General features: G+C 36.5%; 1 protein-coding gene and 1 long non-coding RNA gene across 4 annotated transcripts in view; both read right to left on the bottom strand.

The window, feature by feature from the left end:
- Window positions 1-5,470, bottom strand: part of TNFSF13B (TNF superfamily member 13b) — a 38,514-nt gene extending 33,044 nt beyond the window's left edge. Inside the window, exons 1-2 of one of the 3 annotated variants that reach the window (XR_013408058.1) lie at window positions 4,865-5,417; window positions 4,675-4,759 (exon numbers count right to left, since the gene is read on the bottom strand). Coding sequence is in view for 2 of the 3 variants with exons in the window: in XM_001082119.5 (XP_001082119.1) it covers window positions 4,675-4,759; window positions 4,865-5,203 (424 nt within the window). In the remaining variant the exon portion in view is untranslated. Of the gene's footprint in view, window positions 1-4,674; window positions 4,760-4,864 lie in introns of all 3 variants that reach the window. The other 2 variants (XM_001082119.5, XM_001082247.5) reach the window with 2 other exon arrangements.
- A 1,887-nt stretch (window positions 5,471-7,357) lies between these two features.
- LOC144336357 (uncharacterized) overlaps window positions 7,358-27,219 on the bottom strand; it is a 29,105-nt gene continuing 9,243 nt past the window's right edge. The window contains exons 3-4 of the long non-coding RNA XR_013408059.1: window positions 19,677-19,797; window positions 7,358-8,573 (exon numbers count right to left, since the gene is read on the bottom strand). This is a non-coding gene — a long non-coding RNA (uncharacterized LOC144336357). The remainder of the gene's footprint in view (window positions 8,574-19,676; window positions 19,798-27,219) is intronic.

Here is a 27,219-nt window from a genome sequence, read left to right as displayed (position 1 = left end):
GTCCATACTATGTCCTATTTGAGTATATACACGTAACACACACACTATATATATACACACACACATATATATATTTGTGTATATATGTATGAATATATATTTATGTATATATATTTGTGTGAATATATATTTATGTATATATATTTGTATAAATATATATATTTATGTATATATATTTGTATAAATATATATATATTTGTTCATATACATATATGAACAAATACAGTTGATCCTTGAACAACACAGGAGTTAGGGTCACTGATCCCATGCAGTCAAAAATTTGTGCTTAACTTTTGACTCCCAAAATCTTAACTACGAACAGCCCACTGTTGACCAGAAGCCTTTCTGATAACAAAAACTCAATCAATACGTATTTCATAAATTGTATGTATTATGTAGTGTATTCTTACAATAAAGTAAGCTAGAGAAAAGAAAATGTTACTTAAAAAATCATAAGGAAGAGAAAAGGCATTTACCATTCATTAAGTGGAAGTGGATCATTAGAGAGTTCTTCATTCTTCACATTGAGTGAGCTAAGGGGGAGGAGGGAAAGGAGGGGGTAGTCTTGTTGTCTCAAGGGTGAAAAGTGGAAGAATATCCACATATAAGTGGACCCTCGCAGTTCAAACCTGTGTTGTTCAAGGGTCAGCTATAATGTCATGACCCTTCTTTGCTTCTTGGGAGCATTTCCAGCATCATTAGTCACACTTTCCATAGGTCTCATGGTGTTATTCAAGGTTTATGATATTGCATTAAGCAAGATGAAAAATACACACAAATAATGAGAAATCATTCTTACTGCAATTCCCAATTTATTGGAGATACGACTGGCTCATGCAGAGATGATGAGCATCACATGGTGTTTTAAGCAGATACACCACTTGAGCTCACTGCAGTAGCAACAGGAGGTGGCTATGAAATTATTACAGTAGTACAATATGTACCACAGTTAATTTTATGCAGTTATGACTTAATACTGCATGTTTATGTTTGTTTCCATTTCTCTAGACTACAAATGGCGCCATGTACAGTCTGTTTGTATGCATATGTTTTGAGAATTTTTAACTGTTGTGTATATTTTATGATAGTAATAAGAAAATACACTAGTATCTACATATATTTTATCCATTCATGACATGGCTAATTAATCTTAATATTTTCAACATTTCAAGGATACGCAGTTCTTCCATGAGTTTTTTCAAGTTATTGCAAATCTACAAACAATTTTCCAATAGGTTTATTGAAAAAAAAAATCCACCTGTAAGTGTACCCATGCTGTTAAAACTTGCGTTGTTCGCCGGGCGCGGTGGCTCACGCCTGTAATCCCAGCACTTTGGGAGGCCGAGGCGGGCGGATCACAAGGTCAGCAGATCGAGACCACGGTGAAACCCCGTCTCTACTAAAAATACAAAAAATTAGCCGGGCGCGGTTGTGGGCGCCTGTAGTCCCAGCTACTCGGGAGGCTGAGGCAGGAGAATGGCGTGAACCCGGGAGGCGGAGCTTGCAGTGAGCCGAGATCGCGCCACTGCACTCCAGCCTGGGCGACAGAGCGAGACTCCGTCTCAAAAAAAAAAAAAAACACACACACACACACAAAAAAAAACACAAAAAAAAACTTGCGTTGTTCAAGTCTCAACTGCGTGCAATATATACCTATATGCACACTGTATCAAGCTTTATTAAAAAGTCTAGGACAAACCATGAAATAATTATAGTAACTACTTCTGGGCTGTGGAAAACTGGGTACATGTTTTTTCACTTTGTTTGAATCTACAAATTGCAAATCATTTGGTGAGAGATTCTCATCAGTATACTATTCCTGGATACCATTAAAACACAAATACATGAAAGTATTAATAGGAGAATTTTGGGACAATGTGACCCAAGAAGATATTTCTTTCCTACTCTATTATTTTTTTCCTTCTTCAATCTGCTGAAATGAGTCTACACCTTTTTTTAAATTGTAAAGTTAAAGTTTATTTTTAAAACTAGTATTTAGAAACAGGAGGATACTAGCAGTGAAGGTTAAGGAGATTGAAGAATCCTGACCCTACTAGTTATTGAAGCCTCTTATAATACAAATGACCTTAAAAAGATTATTTAAAGCATATAAATAGAATAATTAATCAATGAAAAAAAAGAGTCGGCCAGGCGCGGTGGCTCAAGCCTGTAATCCCAGCACTTTGGGAGGCCGAGGCGGGTGGATCACGAGGTCAGGAGATCGAGACTATCCTGGCTAACATGGTGAAACCCCATCTCTACTAAAAATACAAAAAACTAGCCGGGCGTGGTGGCGGCGCCTGTAGTCTCAGCTACTTGGGAGGCTGAGGCGGGAGAATGGCGGGAACCCGGGAGGCGGAGCTTGCAGTGAGCCGAGATCACGCCACTGCACTCCAGCCTGGGCGACACAGCGACACTCCGTCTCAAAAAAAAAGAAAAAAAAGAGTCTCACATAGATTCAACTCTTATGAGGAACTGAATGAAACACAGTAAGCTTTTCAACACCAAGGAGTTACAAAGAACTATTTAATACATTTGGTTGCGATAGCAGTTTGGAAGGAAGAAAGAGAGAGGGGGAAGTTAAAGCCAATGCAAGATGATTCATCAAAATAAACAACAGAAGGACTAATGAGTTCAAACAAAACACTCAACTATCAAAAAGTCAAAGTGGCGGGGAGTCAACTACTTAACAAATCATGAACAAATGTATTTTTAGCTTTAATATTAGGGAAAAATTTTTAAAGATTATCGCTTTACTATAAAGAAATGCAAAATGTTCAAGTAAAAAAAGCAGCAAAACCGTTTAAATATTTACATCAAAATTTTGATCAACAATCAATATATCTAATTAGGAAGAGCTTATCCAAAATTATAAAAACATGGGACAGACAACTGGAGACAGTTATAAATAAAAATTTGCAAAAGATAAAACTATAAATAATCACAATATGCAGAAAGTTTATTCATATTAGTAAACAAGCAACACATCAAAATAAATGTGAGATACTGTTTTACAACTACTAAACTAGTCAAAATACATTTTAAAAATAACATGCTAGCAAGAATGTGGCGAACTGGTACACCACATTTTTGATTGCATGTGTAACTCATTTGGAAAACAATATGGCAGCTGGAAACAAGGGAGATGAAGATGTTTCTTCTCCCTAGCTCAGCTATTTCACTATATGGATTTTATATGGAATATATAATTTCACAGAAATAAAAGAATTCTGTACAAAACTTTTGCACATTTTTATTATAACAAAGAGAATAGAAATAACTAAAACAATTGTTAGATAAATTTATACAGATATATGAAAAATACTTAGAAATAGGAAAAATCCTTATTGTATAAGTCAAAACAAAAAATGCCATAGTATATATTTCATATTATTTTCAATTATGTCAGAAATATAGATTATAAAGTGCAAACAATAAAAATAATTGATGTGTTAAAATAATAAAAATGTGCATGTTTCCTAGTTTAAGCCCAGTTATTCCTGATCACTGGTACAAAGATATAATAACCAGATACCAAAAATTACGGTTTTATAAAATAAGAAATAATTTTTTTATGAATAAAGCATATAGTCAAAAAATAAATTTATAGTCAGGGTACCTCACACGTGTGTGTGTGTGTGAGAGAGAGAGAGAGAGAGAGAGAGACAGAGATGGAAGGGTCCCTGGTCTATCTCTCACTACGTTTCTTATGTAATTCTCTCCAGAAGTGAAAATACACATAAATTATTGCAAGTATTCTGTGGACTTCATAGAGCCACTGTGAAGGTTAAACAAAATAGTATGTTTGAAAATGCCTATTCTGGTCTATAGCTGTACGATACGTTCCAGGTGTTCAAAAATATTCTTTCAATATATTTAATAGAAGGACAATAATATCAAGAAGTTGTTACATTATAATTTAATAAATGTAATACAAAGACTCTTTTCTTCACCTTCAAATGAAAGAACTAGAGCTGATAATTTTGGTAGGCCCTACCAACTCTGTAGAGTTCTGGGGAATGAGCAGAACATGAAGAAAGTCAGAAATCACTAAAGGATGATGATAAGAAGATGATAAATGCATGGAAAAGCATACCTTAAAGAAAAGCTTTAAAATCTGTGTGTGTGTGTGCGCGCGTATGTGTGTGTAAAATAACCTTTTTAACAAATAAACAAAATTAAAGCACAACATACAGGGCCTTTCATTACAACCTTTACCTGGTTTCACAACGTGTAATGCACATTCAGAAAATAGATGTCTATCACTTTCTATGACCGAGATAAGCAAAGTCTAAATCTAACACGTAGGGCTTTTTTTGATTTTTCTGGAACGATGAATAATGCTTCTCACATGGGAGGGCATTATCTACTTGAGGAAACACATATGGCCCTTTTACCTCCTCTGTGCTTAATGCACAGATAAATACTTACACATGCACAGAGAAATGCTTCCACTCACACCATCTGCTCATTGGAGGAAAAAGCACACCCATGTAGCCTATTACATTTGCCAGTGCTGGGGCTTTGCTCTAAAGCAATGTCTGCTTTGGATGGCAAATTTTATAGTCTCTATTTAATAGGTTCATAGAGGGGATACTCACCTCTAGCTCCCCCACACTAGATGTTTTTCTCTAATCCCTGACTCCTAAGGGAGTGTCTGCGCCCAAAACATACCTGTTTCTTCTGCACCCTGAATAGCACGCTTATTTCTGCTGCTCTGACTGGAGTTGCCTTCTCCTGGAGCTGGTGGTTCAAAGATCTATGAACAGAAAAATTCCACATTATTGGAAAGACAGCTGAGGCGAGGGAGAGGCAGCAGTGTAGGCAGGATCTTGCCTGAGGCTTGCAGCTGCTGCAAACTCACTTTCAGTCCCGCGGTGACAGCTGGAGCTTCCCCCAGACCGGCCTTGGGGGCTCTTGCTCTTGCTGGCAGCTTCTCCGCGTGGTGGCTCTGCAGCTCTGCCCGGAGGCTGGCCAGGTCCCCTTGCAGGGCGGCCACCTGGTAGAAAGACACCACCATGAGGCAGCAAGACAGCAGTGCCAGCAGCAAGGCTGCAGCCAGCAGCTTTCTGTCTTTGGAGGATCGAACAGAGGGGCTTTCCTTCTGTGGGAGGATGGAAACACACTCCTTCAGTTTCATTTCTTCTCTTTTCTTAAGGCAAGAAGTAAGGCGTGACTGCTCCCTTTCTGTGGAGTCATCCATATCACTACTTGAACTTTGAAGGTTGGGGCCTTTAGAATAAGTGACCACAGGGAATGGATCATTTCCTGTTATCTGTGTTTGTTGATGTCCTGTGTGCACTACATGGCAGGGCTTGGCTCACCCCTCAGGAGAGTTCTCCTGAATTTTCTTCTTTCTGCCTTGCTGCATCTCTACCCCTGCTGTACAGTAGGTTTGCTGGCATTTACCCTCCAACTGGATTGCTCAATCTGTCTTCCTCATTTCACTTTCAGTTTTTGTAAGAATTTCAAAGTCATCTCACAACACTCACGCTCAAGTAGATTTAAAGCCCCTTAAATCTGCTGGGGAAACTTGGAGTTTGGATTGGCACCTTCAAGGGAAAGCTTTTAAGATATGCACAGGTCTAAGAAGCCCACCATTAAGCATAGTAAGGGAACTGTGTCTGCTTGGGGCCACGTGGCTTCATAAGGAAGGGGGAAAAGCAGCTGAACGTTCCTGCTGCTGTCATAAAAATAATTAATGTGAAGGTCACATAAGCTAAGTGCTTTAGCATTGACTTGTTCTTAGCTAGAGAGTGATTTATTAACAGTCTTCAAGTATGAAATAAAACGGAGAATCCTTGAAGGAAGTGTGGAAGTAAGTCCACTGGGAAATATTCATATTATTATACTAATAATGTCATAAAAAGAATGAGACTAAATTTTACAGACATATTTAGATTAGCTATCTGAAGGATTCCCTAAATATAAGTGAACATATTTTTAAGGAAAACATGCATAAACTTTTTTCTTCTGAGACTCATCACTGAAACTCTATCATGCATATGAATGGCCTGTCCCGAGGAGCCTGGTCTCAGCTTTGCTGCTCAGACTTCTGAAGCTTTAAGTCCCTACTCAGTCTGATACTAGTTGAGGAGAATCAGCCTTCTCTCCAGCTCCAAATGCCTGACTGCTACCATCAACCACTCTCAAGTAGCTTTTCTACAACTCCCATGTTGACTGTGCGGCAGCCTAACAGGTCGGTATACAAGAGGTCCTTGATCAAACAAGAGCCACCTTCGCTTTTGATTTTTCTGTTGTTGACTTGGGGACCTGTGAGGACTATTGCATTAATTCTAGTCCTGCCTTATCCTGATAGCTGGTTCCTGGACATTCCCCAGTTTCTCACTCTTTGCCCCAGCATTGAAATATTGATTCATCTTTCAATTAACATTACTGAGCACTTAGCAAGCCCTGGGTAGTCACTACTCCCCTATGGACTAAGACTGGTGAGCTTTAGTTCTGTCTCACTCTACATTTCCATACAGTCTTCAGTAAGAAATTTACAGAAATAACATAGTGCAGAGTGGAGAACTCTAGACCCAGGCTTCTAGACTGCAAATCCTGCCTCACCCCTCACTCTCCTTAGGCAAAGTACTTAAACTCTCTGTGATTCCATTTCCTCACCTCTGAATTCGTATGACGGTATTAACTGTCCCTGAGATACGTAATGAGGCTTACAAGAATGTGGAAACAAATTACACTTTGGATGCTTCCATTTAAAAAAAAAATTATTTCCACAGTTTTGGGGGAATAGGTGGTATTTGATTACATGATTAAGTTATTTAGTGGTGATTTGTGAAATTTTGGTGCACCCATCACCCGAGCAGTGTAGACTTTGAGCCCAATTTTTAGTCTTTTATTCCTCACACCCCTCCCACCCTTTCCCCTGAGTCCCTAAAGTCCATTATATCATTCTTATGCCTTTGCATCCTTGCAATTGAGCTCCCACTATGAGTTAGAACATGCAATGTTTGGTTTTCCATTCCTGAGTTACTTCACTTAGAATAATAGTCTCCAATCCCATCCAGGCTGATGTGAACGCCATTAATTCATTCCTTTTTATGGGTGAGTAGTATTCCATCATATATATGTACCACAGTTTCTTTATCCACTCATTGACTGACGGGCTCTTGGGCTGGTTCTACATTTTTGCAATTGTGAATTGTGCTGCCATATATATGTGTGTGCAAGTATGTTTTTCATATAACGACTTATTTTCTTCTGGGTAGATACCCAGTAGTGGGACTGCTGGATCAAATGGTAGTTCTACTTTTAGTTATTTAAGGAATCTCCACACTGTTTTTCACGGTGGTTGTACTAAATGATTGGGGAAATGCAAATCAAAAGCACGGTGTGATGCTTCCAGTTTTTCATTCACTTTTATTCTTTACATTCAAAGTATGAATGAAACATTTTTCAGTTACAAACAGTGCTCTAATAGACATTTTCTACAAGTGTGCTTGTAACATCTGCAAGGGTTTCCCAGCAAATGTCTGCTGAGGGATAAGCACATCTTCACTTTTACAGGCGCCACCCAGTTACCCTCTGATGAGTTCCCATTTCCTCATTGTCTCACTACAAAATGACGCAGTCAGACTTACTTGTTTTTACCATTAGGACTGTTCTTTTTTTTCCTTTGCATCTGCAAGTTTCCAAGATCTTTTTAAAATAACTCGTTATTATCATTATCCTGGCCTCAAAAATAGGCTGCTCTCTAATTTCTCTTACCTATAACTCCCACAATAAGGTGACTGTGCCCCAGTCTAACAGGTACATAGACAAGAGGTCCTTCCATCTTCCAGGTGGAAGTCTTCTTTTATAAGGATGTTTGTAAACGCTTTTGCATCAGGCATGACACAGTACAATTCTTTTCTGTCAGTTCTTGTTCCAGATCAATTAGGGTAAGTCATACGGAGCAACCTTGCCATAAAAAATGGAATTCGTATGAAGATTGTATGAAGGCCTTCTTACTGAAAGTAATTGAGATCCTTCAGATTATGTGTTTGTGTATTCTTATGACCTAAATACATGCAGAAATGAAAGGATGCAAGGCAGTGCTAGAAAGCAACTTCTCTCTGCGTTTCGCTCAGGGTTTCCTGTAGCCACTGCTTCTCTCCGTCCGGTTGACATTCTCCCACTTCTGGCGAGTCATTCCCCTCCATATCCCTCAGAGAAAATTTTGAAGACAGGGAATGATTTGACTGCTTTAGGGAATTCTCTCTGCCTTCGTCACTCTGTTGGGCAGAGACTTTCATGCCTGACCATCTCAAAAGAAAGTCACTGGACAGCCTACACTCAGCCATTTTTAAACCAGTGGCCAATGTTTGTTGCGGCAACAAGCAGTACCATGCATAAAATGGGCGAGTGCTTCTTCCACGAAGGGCAGCCGTGGTGTCCCTCTGGCCAGAGGGACAGCAAGCAGGGATGGCAATGTGCACGTCCTCCACAGGGATCTGACAGTTGCATTTTCTCTAAAGACAGGTAGAAAACGAAGTGACATTCATGACTCTTCAATCTCTTATTCGATGAACAAAAGGAAGTTATTACTCCATAAATCGAGAATCTGTTTCCTGAAGAGGAAATGGTTTGGCAATAATTTAACAGAAATTCTGTTAAACAAGAAGTATATTCACGTTCATTGAATAATACACCACATCACAAGTTTATTCAGGGACAAAAGACCACGGTATCTGAGCCAGATTGTGCAGCGATCTTCTTATACTATATTCAGTGTTTACTGACAGTGTTTAGCTGCTTTTTACACACATCTTTTTCTCAATGTAAGTGTAAAGCATTCTTCTGTCATTCAATCAACAAACTGAGATACTAGTGCTTTGTGATTGATGAAATTGTTCTCTCCACTCAGAAATAGGCAGATGGGGTTGAAAAGAATATAACTTGTGAGTTTGTCCGGGAGTCAGAAACAGCAGAAAATAAACATTCACTCTCTGACTACGTTCTTACACTGACAACCTCAAAAATATTTTTAAAAATGAATTATAAATTTCTGGCTAAATAGTGCTATAAAGAATTACAGGTTTGAGGAATCTCTCCTATGCCCCTTTTCTTTGAGGAAAAGGGTGTTTTTAACAAGGATTTAGACCAGTCAAGCATGGCGACAACAGCTCTTTTAGATCTGTAAATGTACCTAAAAGTATATCTAGATAAAATTGGCATCCTAAAGCACTCAGAATATGGAAAATAGCATGATATAGGTTAAGTATTGCATTTCAGGAAAATATGCTGTTTTCTGGTAGAAATATTATACATATATACATAAAATAATATATATAAAAATGTACAGATATACACACTATATATAATGGAGAGAGAGTATGTGCAGTAAGTTATTATACAGTTAAACTTGATTTAAAAGGCAAATGTTAATCACTGTATACAATTTTTAATTTAAAAAAATTTAATTCACATATTACATATGAGATACAGTGTTATGTTTTGATATATGTATACAATGTGTAACGATCAAATTAGGAAAATTAACATATCCATCACCTTAGACATTTATCATTTCTATCTGGTGAGAACATTGAAAATCCTGTCTTCTAGCTCTATTGAAATATGTAATATATTATTGTTAACAATAGCCGCCCTACTGTACAACGGAACACTGAAAATCGTTCTTCCTATCTAACCCTGACTTTGTACCAGGTGACAAACCTCCACTGCAATACCTCTGGTAACCACTCTCCTACTCTCTACTTCTATAAAATCAACTTTTTAAGATTGTACATGTAAGTGAGATTACACAGTATTTGTCTCTCTGTGCCTAGCTTATTTCACTTAATATAATGCCCTCCAGGTTCATCCGGGTGGCTACAAATGAGAGGATTTTATTTTTTATGGCTGAATAGTAGTCCACTGTGTTATACCACATTTAAAAAATTCATTCATCTACTGATGGGCACTTAGGTTGATTCCATATTTTGGCTATTGTGAATAGTGCTGAATCAACATGGGGATATTTCTTTGATACACTGATTGCTTTCTTTATAGACCTAGTGATGGAATTGCCCAAGTATGGTAGTTCTATTTTTAGTTTTTTGAGGAACCTCCATACTGTTTTCCATAGTGGCTGTACTAAATTTATATTCCCATTAACAGTGCACCAGCGTTCCCTTTCTCCACATTCTCACCAGGTAGAGGTCATCATCAGTGAAATAAGCCAAGCATAAAAAGACATATATCACATGTTCTCATTCATATGTGGGAGCTAAAAAGGTAGTTCTTATGAATATAGAGAGTTGATAGGTGCTTACCAGTGGCCAGGAAGAGTAGGGAGAAGGGTGGAGGGATGAAGAGAGATTGATTAACGTTAGAAAAAATAAAACCTAATGCTTGATAGATTAGTAGGGCAACTATAGTTAGCATTAACCTGTTGTACATTTCAAAATAGCTAGAAGAGAATCATTTTAATGTTCCCACAAAACAAAAAGATAAATATTCAAGGTGATTAATATCCCAGTTACCCTGAATTGTTCTTTACATATTATATGATGTATCAAATTTTCACATATATCCTGAAAATATGTGCATCTGTTTTGTATCAATAAAACAAATAAATTTAAATTTAAATTTAATAAATGGACTGTAAATATTTTAATGATTTATTTTAAATTTTGCTTATTAACTTTTGAGAAGAGGATGGGGTTAAGAGTGTAGGCTCTGAAGCCAGAAGAAGCGTCTGTATGCCCACTTTTGCTTCACCATCTTAACAGAATCTTTCTTGCCCTAAATCTAGAAGCCGACTTTGTTTAGATCTCTATCTCTGTGGGATGCTGACATAATCTCACACTTTAGGGAAGTCCTAATCATGAAATCTACTCACGATGACTCCATCCACATCACCACTGATTGCTAAGGGTGGACAAATGAGACAGGCTTTTTACAGTTGGTTGTGAGGTGGTCTCCTGGGGGGAACTGCTAGGAGACAGTTCCTCATTCTTAAAGAGATTGACAAGAAAGAGATGCTGTTCTCCCAGTAGACATTACAAGCCTGCCCGTGATCACCGCGAACTGGCATCTTGCAACTGCCGTCAGGCCCAGACTGAAACACTGTTGACGAGAACATGATTCTGGAGGGAAGCTGGCTCTGTTAGGACATAATTGTCCTGCTGGATTACTCAACTCTTCACACTTGTTATTTGGATCATACTATTTCCTAACTGTTTATGCCAATGTGAGACAAGATTAGGTGTTAATTCATCCAAAGACATCCTAAATCTGCTAGTTAGATTAGCAGTTTGATTAGGATCCAAAGACATCCTAATTCTGCTAGTTTTAAGAATTGTAATCTTATACAACCAAAGAACTTTGTATAAGAGAGTTTTAAATGTTCTTTCAGAATTTTTCCAAATGTCCACTTTTTGAAACTGTGGTGTAAAGAGAAAAGGTCAACACCCACAAGCTAGAAAAACTAATTCATTTATTAAGAAGAGTCTTATATCCAGTTTTAATATAAAGTTATTTTTAAATAATTTAAGCTCTTTAATATGTTAGGAATCTTAAGAAAAAGTACTATTATGTGAAGATGTATTTAATGAATCTGTCTTTTCCATGTGGAACCAAAATAAATGTAGTCACCTCTTTCAGAAAAAAAAATGCAAAATCAGAATTTGTGCATCTCCATGTAAGAAGGGAATAATTTCAAACTAAGAAAAAAATAAGAGAGATATAGTGTATTCTGAGAAAACTGCAACATGAGTGCATCTTTCTTCTCCTTTACTGACAGTTGTAAATTATCTTTCTTCTCTGAGCCATATTGCAGTAGAACTTAGAGGTAATTGGGTGTTAGTGAGGGACTTTTTGCTCTAATTGGCCCTAGATAGAGAAAAATAATGTTTTGAGGTTTATTTCTCAAGAGTATTTGTAGTACTATATCTGAGACCCAAGTCTCAATGGGTCTTAGATAGAATGATTGAGCAGAAATCTGTGGGCCCCAGGCAGTGACTACATCAGCCTCACAGGAATATGCCAAGTTTCCTAGGCCTCTGAGCACCCACAAAGGAAGTAAGTGTTTAGGGTTAGTCCTCCATGTCCCTAAAGCTGAGAGACTATCAGAGGATCACAAGAAACAAAAGTCTCCCCCAAATGCCTCAGAGTAGACTAGAAGGTTCCCTGCTAGTCCAGTCCTGACTCATGGGTTAGACAGGACTTGATTTCTCACCTCTTGAGGCTAGACTGCCCCAGCTGAGCCATCAAATCAAACACAGGAGGTGTTTAAGAGAGATAAGCCATCAAAGAAGGAGAGCACAGAACATCCCAGCCTGCACACAACACAAAGGGATGGAGACAACTTGAATTTTAAAAACTAATAGAGGATTTAAGATTAAACTGAATAAATTTTTTAGGAACTAAAAAATCTCTCTATAGTTTTCAATTAAACAATTTAATATATGCATTGAAGAAAAGGATGGTCACTTTTGAGCACTGAGTTACTGGCCTGTAGGCTCAAACAGAATTAAAATCTCAAAACTCAGAGTGTTTTGCAACTCACATGCAAGAAAAATGGGAACATAAAAGGAGGGAGAGGATATAGATTAAACAGGCAATGACATAAAAACTTACAGGAGAAAATAATAATGCTTCTTAATCTATGAAAGACCTGAAACTACAGTTTGAAAGTGCTTATCAAGTCATAGGTTAAAATGCTGAGAAAATCTGTATGGGTAGGCTTTTGGAAAGAAAAAGGAAGGGAGGGAAGGAAGGAAGGAAGGAAGGAAGGAAGAAAGGAAGGAAGGAAGGGAGGGAGGGAGGGAGGGAGGGAGGGAGGGAAAAGTGCTGAGAAAAATCGACCCAGGTAATGTCTGATGGTATTACTGAATATAGAAAGAGTTGTTGGGATATGATGAAAATAAAGTATATAAAATCTTATAAAATGCATTTAAAGTTATTTTTATGAGAAAAAAATGATATTTTTAATGGCATGGTTTAAAAAGAAGAACGGAAAGAAATAATCTGAGCATACAGTTCACAAAGCCCTAACAAGTTAAAAGGTGAAAACAAATTAAGCTAAAAGATAGGAGTAAAAAATATAAAAGAGATTAGTGAAATAAATAATAACTATACAATAAAGAGAATTAAAAATTGGTTATTTGAAATAACAAAGAAAATGAATAATTTGTAGTAAGACAAAATAAAAAGAGAAAGTATGAAATTTAATAACAGAAATTTTAAAAGAGGGACATTTTAGAGCTATTACATCCTAAACAGGTAAGAGGATATTATGTATAAATTTGTGCAGTAAAATTAAGGGGAAATTGAAGTATACATGCATTTCTCTTGAGTACAAAAAAAAATGAAATAACAAAGTAGGTAAACCAATTGCAGAGGAAGGATATTCACCATTCACTCTTTCAGTATTGTTCTAGGTACTAGGCATACAAAAATTAAAACAGGGAGAAAAAAAGTCAGAAAGAAAAAAGAAAACTCCTGTGTCATGGAGTTAAATTCTATTGTATAAGATCATTTTAAACGATTTCAGTTTTTACTTGATAAATTTATACAAAATAGTTTCTCATCTGGTTTTTCATTTCTTTTGTATCTGTGGTTACACATTTAAAAAAATTGTATGCATATGATTTCTCCTTTTATTCTTGAAAGAATAGCTAAAACTTATCTGCTTTGTTACTGTCATGTAAGTAATCAGCAGATGGTTCTATTATCATTATGATTTGTCTCATTCTACTTAAGTTTGTTTTGTTGTTTTCTTTAGTCTGACTTCTTCAGTTGAGTGTTCAAACATTCATTTCCTTTCTTATTTGTTGATAGGCTATTAAAATTCCTAAGAGCATTGCTTAGTAAAATTTAATGATATCAGGTATGTATTGTGTTTTATTGTTTTTTATATATTGTGCTTATTATTTTCTAGAAAATATTAATAATATAAATTAATCTAAAAATTTTCTTTGGATTTCCAATTTGACTTAAAAGTTATTTAAGAGATATTTGTTAATTTGTTTTAATTTCCAGAATTTTTTTTCATTTTTCTCACTAACTTCTATTTTATTGTATTGCATTCAGATTATTTTCTCTCACTATTTCTATTTACAAAGCTTAATCAGAGTTTCTTTAGGGATTAATAGTATTGTCATTTGTGTGAATACAACATAGCTACTTGAAAAGAAGGGATATCCTTAATAATTTTATTATTTTAGTCTACAATATCTCCATTTTTGTTTATATGATGTCATAGAATAATACAGATGAGTAAAATTTCCCATATCTACTGTTTTTTCCTGTGTATTTCCAATTGTTTTTCTTGTAGTTTTAGTTTTATGGTTAATGAAACTATATTATTTAGCATTATAACATTCAGTGCAAAGATAATCAAAAATGAGAGGGAGATAATAAATTCTGTTTATCAAAAAGATAACTTTTCCCCAAATGTACAAGGAATACTTAAATTTTTTTAATTATTTATTTATTTATTTTTTTTTGAGACGGAGTCTCGCTGTGTCGCCCAGGCTAGAGTGCAGTGGCGCGATCTCGGCTCACTGCAAGCTCCGCCTCCCGGGTTCACGCCATTCTCCTGCCTTAGCCTCCTGAGTAGCTGGGACCACAGGCACCCGCCACCGCGCCCGGCTAATTTTTTGTATTTTTAGTAGAGACGGGGTTTCACCGTGGTCTCGATCTCCTGACCTTGTGATCCGCCCGCCTCAGCCTCCCAAAGTGCTGGGATTACAGGCGTGAGCCACCGCGCCTGGCCTGATACTTAAAATTTTAATCAAAATGGACAACCTCCAGCCAGCCTGGCTGTCACAGGCATGCTGCCACACACATGAACTCAGGCGGAGCTGGCCCAAGAGCCACCTGAAAAACTCACAGAATTACAGAAATAATAAAGGGGAGCTGTTATAGGACACTAAAGTAGAGTGGTTTATTACTTAGTAATACCTAAGTGATATATCCCATTTATTGAAATAATCTCATAAAAATAGAAATCATTACAAAAAGATGATCAAAGAGTTGCTTACTTGAAAATGTAAAACTACATTCACAGGTCAAGTTTGTATCAAAGAAGTATGCAAAACTGCAGTTAGAAATTACCTAGAAAGTCACAAAAGGGAAAACAACTTATACCAAACATATGAGCCAAAGTAGTACTCATTAAAAAGTTACAGCATTGAAAACAAAGCTATAATATAAACACAATGATGTTCAAAAGAATTAATAATCATCCAAAGAAATTTAAAAAGGAATAAGCCAAAATAATCCAGGTAATGAAATTAAATAAAGATAGTTAACACTGATGATTAATTATATATTGTTAGTTAAAATGTGAGCAAAGATTATTTTATATATATATATATATACATACATACATATACATACTTTAAGTTCTGGTTTACATGTACAGAACGTGCAGTTTTGTTACACAGGTATACACATGCCATGGTGGTTTGCTTGAAAATGTAAAATAATCAGGTTGTTTTGGAAGCCAATCTAATGATACTAGAAATATTAAAAACATATCTACACTTCAACTCAACAGTCTTACTACTGAGCATTTATCCATGGTATCCATGGTGAAAAAAAAAACACAATAGAAAAAGTGTGTGTGTGTATGTGTGTTTGTATGTGTGTGTGTACATGATGTCAAGTAAAATTAAATTCTATTTTGTTTAGTACTCTATGAGGGTTCAAAGATTTCTCTTGTGTTTTTCTGCTACTCAAATATAAATACTCTTGTCCTCAAATTGTTTTATTACCATGACTGATTGCTAAAACAGAAACATAATTTATATGAAAACTCCCAAAATCTGTTTTAGATACTTTCAGACAGTCATAAAACATGTCTAGTAGTGGAGACAGTATGAGTTCATAATTGTACTTGTCGTTGGTTACTTCTAAATTTACTAAATTTAAAATGCACTTGCTAATTTTTTGTCTATTTTAAATATAAGCCTCTGGTTATTAAAAAGTAAACAAAAACTGGTGGGTGATTCCCAGAATTTTAACCAAAAGCATAATCTGTTATCTCATGGCAACAGCTGTTTACATACTTTAAATTGAATAATGAGCTTTCAACAGTTTCAAAATTTAAACACAATCCAGACCAATGTTGATATTTCCACACTCAGGACAAGTGGCGCAGTGTAAAATTCATGTGAAAATCTCATTATCACTATCAACCACCAACACTAGCAACAATTAACCAAGGATAACAAGTCAAAACAAATAAGTATAAACTGTACTCTACTAGTGACTATTAAAAATTCAGCATTTCAGAACACTAATCTTCAATCCTTTATCAAAAGCATGTTTTGACTTTTAAAAATGTGGTAAAACACACATATATTATACAATTTACCATCTTCATTATTTTTAAAGTCACTCTGCAATTTCTCTTTAATATCATTGACTTGTGAATTTATAATTCTCACTCTGTCCCAAACAAGGGAACCTATTACATTTTGTAAACTTCTGTAGGTCATGAATTTTGCACCTCAAAGAGGATCTGTGTATTATTGAAGGCTTAAGAGGACAGCAGTGTGTGAAACAAAGTCCTGGACTAGCACTCAGAAAAAAATGGGTTCTGGTTCAGTTGTTCAACTACACTTAGTCTTTTGACTCTTGAGTCTTATCTATTTATTCTTTGTGAAAAGATGTTATCTTTTCTGTAAGGTCTTTTCCACTCTAACTGGTGGCAGAGAAAGGTGTTTGGATTCCCAGGACTGTCTTCTTTGCTTACAATGTCTCTTCCAGCCCTGGATTTTTAAAATGTGATTTAAAAAAACAAAACTTTAAAAGATACCATCTTAACCATTTTTAAGTGTACAGTTCAGTAGTTTAAAGTATATTTACATTGCTGTGCAATCAATCTCCAGAACCTTTTTAGCTTTCAAGAATGAAACTCTATGCCCACTGAACGAGCAACTCCCCATACATACATATATACACGTGTGTATATATATACGTGTGTGTGTGTATATATATACGTGTGTGTGTGTATATATATATCTCCAGCTTTTTCTTTTTCTCTGGAAAATTCTATCTTATTTCGTTCATCCATTCATCAATGTTCACTTGGGTGACCTCCACCTTTTGCCTATTGTGAATAATGCTGTTATGAACATGAGTATGCAAATATCTCTTTGAGGCTCTGCTTTCAATTCTTTTGGATATATACCCAGAGGTATAATTGCTGAAACATATGGTAATTCTATTTTTAATATTTTGAGAAACTGCTATACTGTCTTTCACAGCGGCTACATCATTTAGCACTCCCATCAAAAATTCACAAGAGTTTTAATTTCTTCCACATTCTTACTAACATTTGTTTTTTTTTTTTTTTATGTTTGCCATCCTAATGGTTTTGAGGTGATAGTGCATTGTGGTTTTGATTTGTATTTTCCCTAATAATCAGTGAGTAATCATGACATTTAAAGAAACAATGTTTAAATTTTTTCTTTAAGTACAATACAAATGCTACTTTATCTACAATGTAAAATAAAGCTATAGACTTTATATACAAAAACAAGTTCTTGTTCACTGATCAGCAAATTTTCTCAAATATGCTGATTCATGGGCAAATATACTAGTGGGGGTAAAATTAGAAGTACAAGCTTGCTGAGTTGACCAGGGGATTTAGTTGGATTAATTTCCTAGTTATCATCAACCAAGCTATCCTGATAAACCTAATTCCTCCACAAGGACATGGTAAAATATTCTGTCAATCTGATTTTTGTTTACTAAGCCACTTTTACTGACCAATTCGCACTCTAATTAATACATGATCTTTTCTTTGGATTTGTTATTCTTGTTTCATGAACTATTCTACTTTTTAAGGTGATTTTGCATAGATATAATCTATTATAACTAGTATTATAAAATAAAATATAAAACTGAAATGCAATGTACAAACCAGATGAATATCCTGTTTCCAAAAAATGCATATTAAAACTACATGGATTTCAAATTTCTTTTGTATCAAAATAAACTTATGCTAACTTGTTATAATATGTCTAAACAAGATCCAGTTTGAGGCACTGAGAAGAATATGACATCAGTTTGAAAAGAGCTCAATCAGAGCAACAAGAATTCTATAAACTGAAGCAAGAACAAACATCAAATTTCTGGTGAAGCTTGGGTGGAAGAATGGTGAAATCACTGATGTTTTGGAAAAATGGTGAAATCATTGATGACATTTTATGAAAAGTTTATGGGGACAATGCCTGATATGATTTGGGCTGTGTCCCCAGCCGAATCTCATCTCGAACTGCAGTTCCCATGATCCCCACGTGTCATGGGAGGGACCCTGTGAGAGGTAATTGAATCATGGGGGCAGTTACTTCCACATTGTTCTTATGATAGTGAGTTCTCATGAGATCTGATAGTTTTATAAGGGGTGTTGACCCCGCTTTGTTCTGCACTTCTCATTGCTGCTGCCATGTGAAGAAGGATGTGTTTGCTTCCCCTTCCACCATGATTGTAAGTTTCCTGAGGTCTCCTAAGCCCTGCTGAACTGGGAGTCACTTAAACCTCTTTCCTTTATAAATTACTCAGTCCTGGTTATGTCTTTATTAGCAGCATGAGAACACTCAATTGGTGCCATAGAGAGGGGGCACTGATGTAAAGATACCCAAAAATGCAGAAGTGACTTTAGGACTGGGTAACAGGCAGAGGTTGGAATAGGTTGGAGGGCTCAGAAAAAGACAGGAAGATGTGGGGAAGTGTGGAACTTCCTAGAGACTTGTTGAATGGCTTTCAACAACATACTGATTGTGATATGGACAAAGAAGTCCAGGATGATGTGGTCTCAGATGGAGATGAGGAAATTGCTGGAAAACAGAATAAAGGTGACTCTTGCTGTGTTTTAGCAAAGAGAGTGGTGGTATTTTTTCCCCCTGCCCTAGAGATCTGTGGAAATTTGAACTTGAGAGAGATAATTTAGTGTATCTGGTGGAAGAAATTTCTAAGCAGCAAAGCATTCAAGAGGTAACTTGAGTGCACTGAAAGCATATAGTTTTATCTATTTACAAAGATATGGTTTGGAATTTGAACTTATCTTTAAAAGGGAAGTAAAACATAAAAGTTCAGAAAATGTGCAGCCTGATGATTCAATAAAAAAGAAAAAAAATTTTTTTCTGAGAAGAAATTCAAGCCTGCTACAGATATTTGCATAAGTAACAAGGAGATGAATGTTAATCACCAAGACAATGGGGAAAATGTCTCCAGGGCATGTCAGAGACCTTCATGGCAGCCTCTCCCATCATAGGCCCAGAAGCCTAGGAGGAAAAAATGGTTTTCTGGGCTGGGCCTAGGACCCCTATGCTGTATGCAGCCTAGGGACTTGGTGCCCTGCATCTCAGCTGCTCCAGCATGGGTAAAAGGAGCTAAAGTACAGTTCAGACCATGGCTTCAGAGGGTGCAAGCCCCAAGCCCTGGCACCTTCCATGTGGTGTTGAGCCTAAAGGTACACGAAAGTCAAGAAATGAAGTTTGGAAACCTCTGCCTAGATTTCAGAGAATGTATGGAAATGCCTGGATGACCAGGCAGGGTCTTCATGGAGAACCTCTCCTAGGGCAGTGCAGAAGAGAAATGTGGGGTTGGGGCCTCCCTACATAGTCCCCACTATGGCACTGCCTAGTGGAACTGTGAAAAGAGCTCCAAACCCCAGAACAGTAGATCTACCAGCAGCTTGTGCCATGTACCTGGAAAAGCAGCAGACACTCAACTCTAGTCATGAAGGCAGCCGGGGGTACTATATGCTACAGAGTCACAGGGGTGGAGCTGTCCAAGGCCATGGGAGCCCACTTCTTGCATCAGCATGACCTGGATGTGAGACACAGAATCAAAGGAGATCATTCTGGAACATTAAGGTTTAATGACTGCCCTATTTGATTTTGGACTTGCATGGGGCCTGTAGCCCCTTTGTTTTGGTCGATTTCCCCATTTTGAATGGGTGTATTTAACCCATACCTGTATCCTCACTGTATCTAGGAAGTAACTAACTTGCTTTTGAGTTTACAGGCTTATAGGTACAAGGAACTTGCCTTATCTCAGATGAGACTTTGGACTTGGACTTTTGAGTTAATGCTGAAATGAGTTAAGAGTTTGGGGAACTGTTGGGAAGGCATGTTTGTGTTTTGAAATGTGAGGACATGAGATTTGAGAGGGGCCAGGGGTAGGATTATATGGTTTGGCTGTGTCCCCACCCAAATGTCATCTTGAATTGTAGTTCCCATAATCTCCATGTGTCATGGGAGGGACCCAGTTGGAGGTAATTGAATAATGGGGGTGGTAAACTCCATGCTCTTCTTGTGATAGTGAGTGAGTTCTCATGAGATCTGATGGTTTTTTTAAGGGCCTTTCTTCCACTTCAGTCTGCACTTCTCCTTGCTGCTGCCATGTGAAGAAGGGCATGTTGGCTTCCCCTTCCACCATGATTCTAAATTTCCTGAGGCCCTCCAAGCCCTGCTGAAATGTGAGTCAATTAAACCTCTTTCCAGCTGGGAGAAGTGGCTCACACCTGTAATCCCAGCACGTTAAGAGGCTGAGGCAAACAGATCACCTGAGGTCAGGAGTTCAAGACCAGCCTGGCCAAAATGGTAAAAACCCCATCTCTACTAAAAATACCAAAATTAGCCAGGTTTGGTGCAGACACCTATAATCCCAGCTACTCAGGAGGCTGAGGCAGGAGAATCACTTGAAACCAGGAGATGGCGATTGCAGTGAGCCAAGATCACACCACTGCACTCCAGCCTGGCCAACAGAGCAAGACTCCATCTCAAAACAAAACAACAACAACAACAACAACAAAGAAAGAAAACACCTCTTTCCTTTATAAATTTATCCAGTCTTGGGTGTGTCTTCATTAGCAGTGTGAGAATGGACTAATACAATGCCCCAAAGAAATCAGTGGTTTACAAATAGATAACTCACTTTAACAAGGGACAAGATAATGTTGAAGATGAAGCCTGCTATGGCAGACTATTTACATGAATTTGTGAGTATTAAAAAAAAAGTTGATGCTCTAATTGAAGAGAACTGATGATTACAGCAGAAATCATAGACATTTTAAAGCGTTCAGCTTACAAAATTATAAGTAAAAAATTAAAGTTGAGCAAACTTTCCACTCGACGGGTACTCAAACTGTTATTCCCAGATCAGCTGCAGACAACAGCAGAGCTTACAATGAAAATTTTAGGCAAGCAGGATCAAGATCCTAAAGCACTCCTCTGAGGAACTGTAAAAGCAGTAAAATCCTGAAGACAAAACACAATCAAAGCAATGGTTACTAAGAGGTAGAAGTGGTCCACTCAGAGCAAAAGGACACCAATAAAGAGCAAAAGTCATGGCAACAGTTTTGATGGGTACTCAAGACATTTTGCTCGTTTACTTTCTGAAGGATAAAAAAACAATAGCATCTGGTTATTAGGACAGTTTTTGAAAAAGTTAGCCAAAGCTTTAGCATAAAAACACCAGAGTCTTCCTCCAACACAGCAATGCTCCTGTTCGTTCCTCTCATCAAACAAGGGCTATTTTGCAAGAGTTTCAGTGAAAAATCATTAGGCATTCATTTTACAGTTCTGATTTGGCACTTTTTGGCTTCCTTTTTGTTTTCTAATCTAAAAAATTCTGGAAAGAGCACCGATTTTTCTTCTTAATACTGGAAAGAGCACCGATTTTTCTTCTTAATAATGTAAAAAAGATTCTATTGAAATGGTTAAATTCCAAGGACCCTCAGCTTTTTAGGAATGGATTAAATGACTGGTAATCATAGCTTACAAAAATGTTCTTGATGGAATTTATGTTTAAAAATATAGTTTACATTTTTAAAATTTTATCTCTAAATTCCATTTTCCACGAACTTCTTGAAGTTCACTCATGTTTTTGTCTGTGTGTGTATGTGTATAATATATGCATACACACACTATGTATTCTATATACTATATTATATATAATGTATATAATATATAATGTACATATACACTATGTAATATATAATTGTATATGTTCTATATATACTATATAGTCTATATATAGTATGTATACACTATAGAGTGTATGTATGTATAGTATATACACTATAGCATATGTAATATATATGGTATATAACTATATAACACATGCCGTAGTATATATATGTATACATATATACGTGTTGCATATGTATTATATATAATATATTAGTACTATTGGATATATAGTGTCTATATAATATATAGTATATTGTATTATACTGTATATATACTATACTATATATTACATATAAAATATTAATATATAGTATATATACTATATATTATATATAAACTATATATAACAGTATACATAGTGTATATATATGACTCTATGTATATGACATTTTAGGCTATTCTGTCACAATTAGTGATTATAATTCCAAGTCTAAAAAAATTAAAAGTAACAGAAAGTCTAACTATAAATGCCATAATCCCTCTCTAGCTTAATCTTTATCTTTATCATAAATATATTCACCTCTGACACTTCTAAGGATCAAGCAAAGGTAATGAAAAAAACATAAAGATCAAGTCTGTTGCTATTTTTATTTTTAACCTAGCGGAGTTGACATTATTAAGTAAATAAAGGTGAAGAAATCCAATAGTACTAAAGGTTGTTGATAATACCTGTCAATAAACATGACCAAAATCCATCATCCAAAATAACAAATCTTACTTGAAAGAAAAAAAATTGAATTAAATTGTATGTTAACAGATGTATGTTAATGGAAGTGTTTCAGAAAGTAGTCAATTGCTTTTGGTGGCATGTAAAGTAAATATGTAGTTTACTTGATCCAAACTATCAAGTGCCAATTACTGTGTGAAGAGTTGAATATAATGTGTTATTTTCATTCCCCTTTAGGAACATCTTCTTCTGTTCTTTTACCCTTTAAGGCTCAAATGTTTAGGTTATTTCTTATATTATCCTTTCCTTTCATACTGTTGCCTTCAACTTTCCTATGCATTCTTTTCCCTATGATTGTGGAAATACACACAGACATGTGCACACACACACACACACTATAGTACTTACCATTTTAACCACTTTTCAAAATATAATTCAGTAGTATTAAGAATATTAATATTGTTGTGTACCCATCCATTCTTGTGGTGTCATTGATAACTACTGAAAACCAATCTTCAGCCTAGGTCTCTCTCCCAAAATCTATTAGTCTATTCAGCATCTCTTATTGGATATTGTATCATTCGGCTTTCTCATGGGTGAAAGCAACATAAACTATATCTCCCTAATTTAAATAGAAAAATATTTTATTCAAGGGATTTGGGGTGATGCTCAGAATCTCTTGAAAGGACTGGAGATGCATGCTCCAAGATGACACAATTATTACAAAGAAGTCTTTCCCAATCACAGTGCAAAGGTGAGCCTATAAAAATACCACAGCTGTTATCACTAGGTACAGATCCTTCAGTTGTACCACCATTTGCATTCATACCTCTGGAGACCTATTGCTGAACCTTCAGGAGTCAGAGGCTCTGTAATCCAGATCCAACTTCTGCTGTTGCTCATGGCTACTGCTTGCCTCAACATAGACTTCATGTAGCCTTCCTTCTGCATGTCACCAGTTTCCTTCTCAAATTCCAGAGCAAGTGTCTCTGACTGCTAAAATCTAGGTCATGCACCAATGGCCCACCCCCTGGCCCCACACCACCACCACTGCCAGTGTGAATGCATGCACAGAGGCCACCAGCCCCACACTGGTCAGCTCCCCAATGCTGCACCAACACTGCCACCAGTGCAAACATGCACATGGACACTGGGTGCCTGCCCTCAACAGTGCCCTGATGGACTACAACTGCTGGTGCTGTGAAAAACCTCACAGCCACCAGAAGCCCTGTGCCTGCCAGCAGCCCAGACCCAGCCTATGAGCATGCACCACACTGTGCTGCTGCAACTGCTGGCACAAGTGAACAAGCATAAGTCCCGCTACCACCACCCAACAAAGCACTTTGTCTGGCAACACCCATTGTCATGGTTTGGACAGTGGTCCAGAAACACCTCAATCCCTCCAGCGTAGCAGGTTTCTAACCTCAAGGGGCCAGAGAACAAAGCTAGGGGCCTGATACCAGCCCCCAAGATTTAGAGGACCCTTCCAAGCAGTGTTGAGCTTAGACTTGGCCCCCTGAAATCTTCAAGAAATGAAGCCAGGCTCCTGAACCCACCTTATATCACAATCAAATCCCCAAGGATGTCAAAGAAGATAAAAGAAAAAAAATACATCCAAAGGCCAGCAACTTCAAGAACTGAAGGAACATCTACTCATGGATGAGAAAGAGCCAGTGCAATAACTTTGGCAACTCAAAAAGTCAGAGTGTCTTCTTATTTTCAATTAACCACACTAGTTCCCAGACATAGTTCTTAACCAGGCTGAAATGGCTGAAATGACAGAAATATAATTTAGGATATTAATAAGCATGAAGATCATGGAGATTCAGAAGAAAGTTGAAATCCAATCCAATGATTCTAAGAAATACAATAAAACAATACAGGAGACGAAAGACGAAATGGCCATTGTAAGAAAACCAAACTGATCTTATAGAGCTGAAAAATTCACTGCAAGAATTTCAGAATACCATCACAAGTATTGAGAGCAAAATTAACCAAGCTGAGGAAAGAATCTCAAAGCTAAGAAGTCAGTTCTCTGAAATAATTCACTCAAACAAAAATTAAAAAATAAAGAATGAACAAAATCTCTGAGAAATATGAGATTGTATAAAGAGATAAAATCTATAACTCATTGGAATTCCTGAAAGACAGGGAGAAAGCAAGCAACTTGGAACAAGTATTTCAGGCTATAGTCTGTGAAAATTTCCACAACCTCACTAGAGAGGCCAACATTTAAATTGAGGAAATGCACAGAACCTCTGTAAAATACTTAACAAGAATGCCATGCCCAAGACAAACAGTCATCAGATTCTCTAAGGTCGAAATGAAAGAAAAAAGGTTAAAGACAGTTAGAAAGAAGAGGCAGGCAACCTAGAAAAGGAACTCCATTAGGCTAACAGTGGACTTTTTAGCAGATACTCTACAAGCCAGAAGAGATTAGGGATCTATATTCAGCATTGTTAAAGAAAGAATTTCCAAAAGAGAATTTCATATCCAGCCAAACTAAGTTTCATAATGAAGGAGAAATAAGATCCTTTAAAGACAAGCAAATGCTAAGGGAATGTGTTAATACCACACCTGCCTTACAAATGATCCTAAATGGAGTGCTAAATATGGAAAGGAAGGACAACTACCAGCTACTTGAAAACACAGTTAAGTACATAGACTAGTGACACTACAAAGCAAACACACAAACAAGTCTGCATAGTAGTCAGCTAACAATATGACAGGATCAAATCCTCACTTACCAATACTAACCTTGAATGTAAACAGGCTAAATGCCCCAATTAAAAAACATAGGGTGGCAAGTTGGATAAAGACATATGCTGTCTTTAAGAGACCCATCTCACCTGTATGACACTCTTAGACTCAAGTAAAAGGATAGAGAAAATCCTACCAAGCAAATGGAACACAGAAAAAAGTAGGGGTTGCTATTCTAATTTTAGACAAAACAGACTCTAAACAAAGATCAAAAAAGAAAAAGAAGGGTATGATTTAATTGTAAAGAGCTTAATTTAACAAGACCTAACTATCCTAAATGTATATGCACCCAGGACTGATGCACTCAGATTTATAAAACAAGTTCTTAGAGACCTACAAAGAAACTTAGATAACCATATAACAGTAGTGGAAGACTTCAACACCCCACTGACATTATTAACAGATCATGGAGGCAGAAAACTAACACATTCAGAACCTGAGCTCGACATTTGACCTAATGGACCTAATAAATACCTACAGAACTCTCCACCCCAAAACAACAGAATATACGTTATTCTCATCTGCACATCCGCATACTTTAAAACTCACCACATGACTGGACATAAAATACTTCTTAGCAAAGTTTTTAAAAAACTAAAACCACACCATGCACACTCTCAGACCACAGTACAATACTACTAACAATATTGATTTTTATACCATACAATTATATTTGCATTTAAACAAATGCAAAACCATACAATTACATGGAAATTAAACAACCTGCTTATGAATGACTTCTGGGTAAATAATAAAATTAAGGCATAAATCAAGAAATTCTTTGAAACTAGTGAGAACAGATATACAACATACTAGAAAATCTGGGACACAGCTAACACATTGTAGGAGGGAAGGTTATAACACTAAATGTCTACATCAAAAAGTTAGAAAGATCTCAATTTAATAACCTAACATCACAACTAGAGGAACTAGAGAAACAAGAGGAAGCCAACCCCGAAGCTAGCAGAAGATAAGAAATAAACAAAATCAGAGAAGAACTGAAGGAAATTGAGATGTGAAAAAAAAAAGACCAATGAATCCAGGAATTTGTTCTTTGAAAGAAGTAATGAGAAAGATAGACCATTAGCTAGAATAATAAAGAAAAAAGAGAGAAAAACCAAATAAACACAATCAGAAATGACAAAGCACATGTTACCACCGACCACAAAGACATACAAAAACCCCTCGGGGTGTACTATGATATCTCTATGCACACAAACTAGAAAACCTAGAAGAAATCAATAAACTTCTGGAAATATACACCTCCCAAGGTTCAACCAAGAGGGATGAAACCCTGAACATATCAATAACAAGTTCTGAAATTGAATCAGTAATAAGTCTGCCAATCAGGAAAGCCCTGGACTAGGCAGGTTCAGAGCCAAATACTATCAGATGTATAAAGAAGAGTTGGAACCATACCTACTCAAAGTATTCCAAAAATTTGAGGAGAAGAGACTCCTCTCTAATTCATTCTGTGAGGCCAGAATCATGCTGTCATCAAATCTGGCAGAGGCACAATGAAAAACAGACAACTTCAGACAATAGAAATTTAATAGAAAAGAGAAAACTCAATGAACATAAATGAAACAATCTTCAACAAAATACTAGCAATCCATATCCAGCAGCACATCAAAAAGTTAATTCATGACAATCAAGTAGGCTTTATCCCTGGGATGCAATGTTGGTTCAGCATATGCAAATCAGTAAATGTGATTAATGACATAAAAAGAACTAAAAACAAAAATTACATAATTATCTCAATAGGTGCAGAAAAGATTTTTGATAAAATTCAACATCTCTTCATGTTAAAAATTCTCAATAAATTAGGTACTGAAGGACTATACCTCA

The sequence above is a fragment of the Macaca mulatta genome, chromosome 17 (genome assembly GCF_049350105.2).
Source record: "Macaca mulatta isolate MMU2019108-1 chromosome 17, T2T-MMU8v2.0, whole genome shotgun sequence".
Classification (NCBI taxonomy): Eukaryota; Metazoa; Chordata; class Mammalia; order Primates; family Cercopithecidae; genus Macaca; species Macaca mulatta.
The sequence above is the reverse complement of the archived record's forward strand: the minus strand, read 5'-3'. Positions and strand labels throughout refer to the sequence as shown.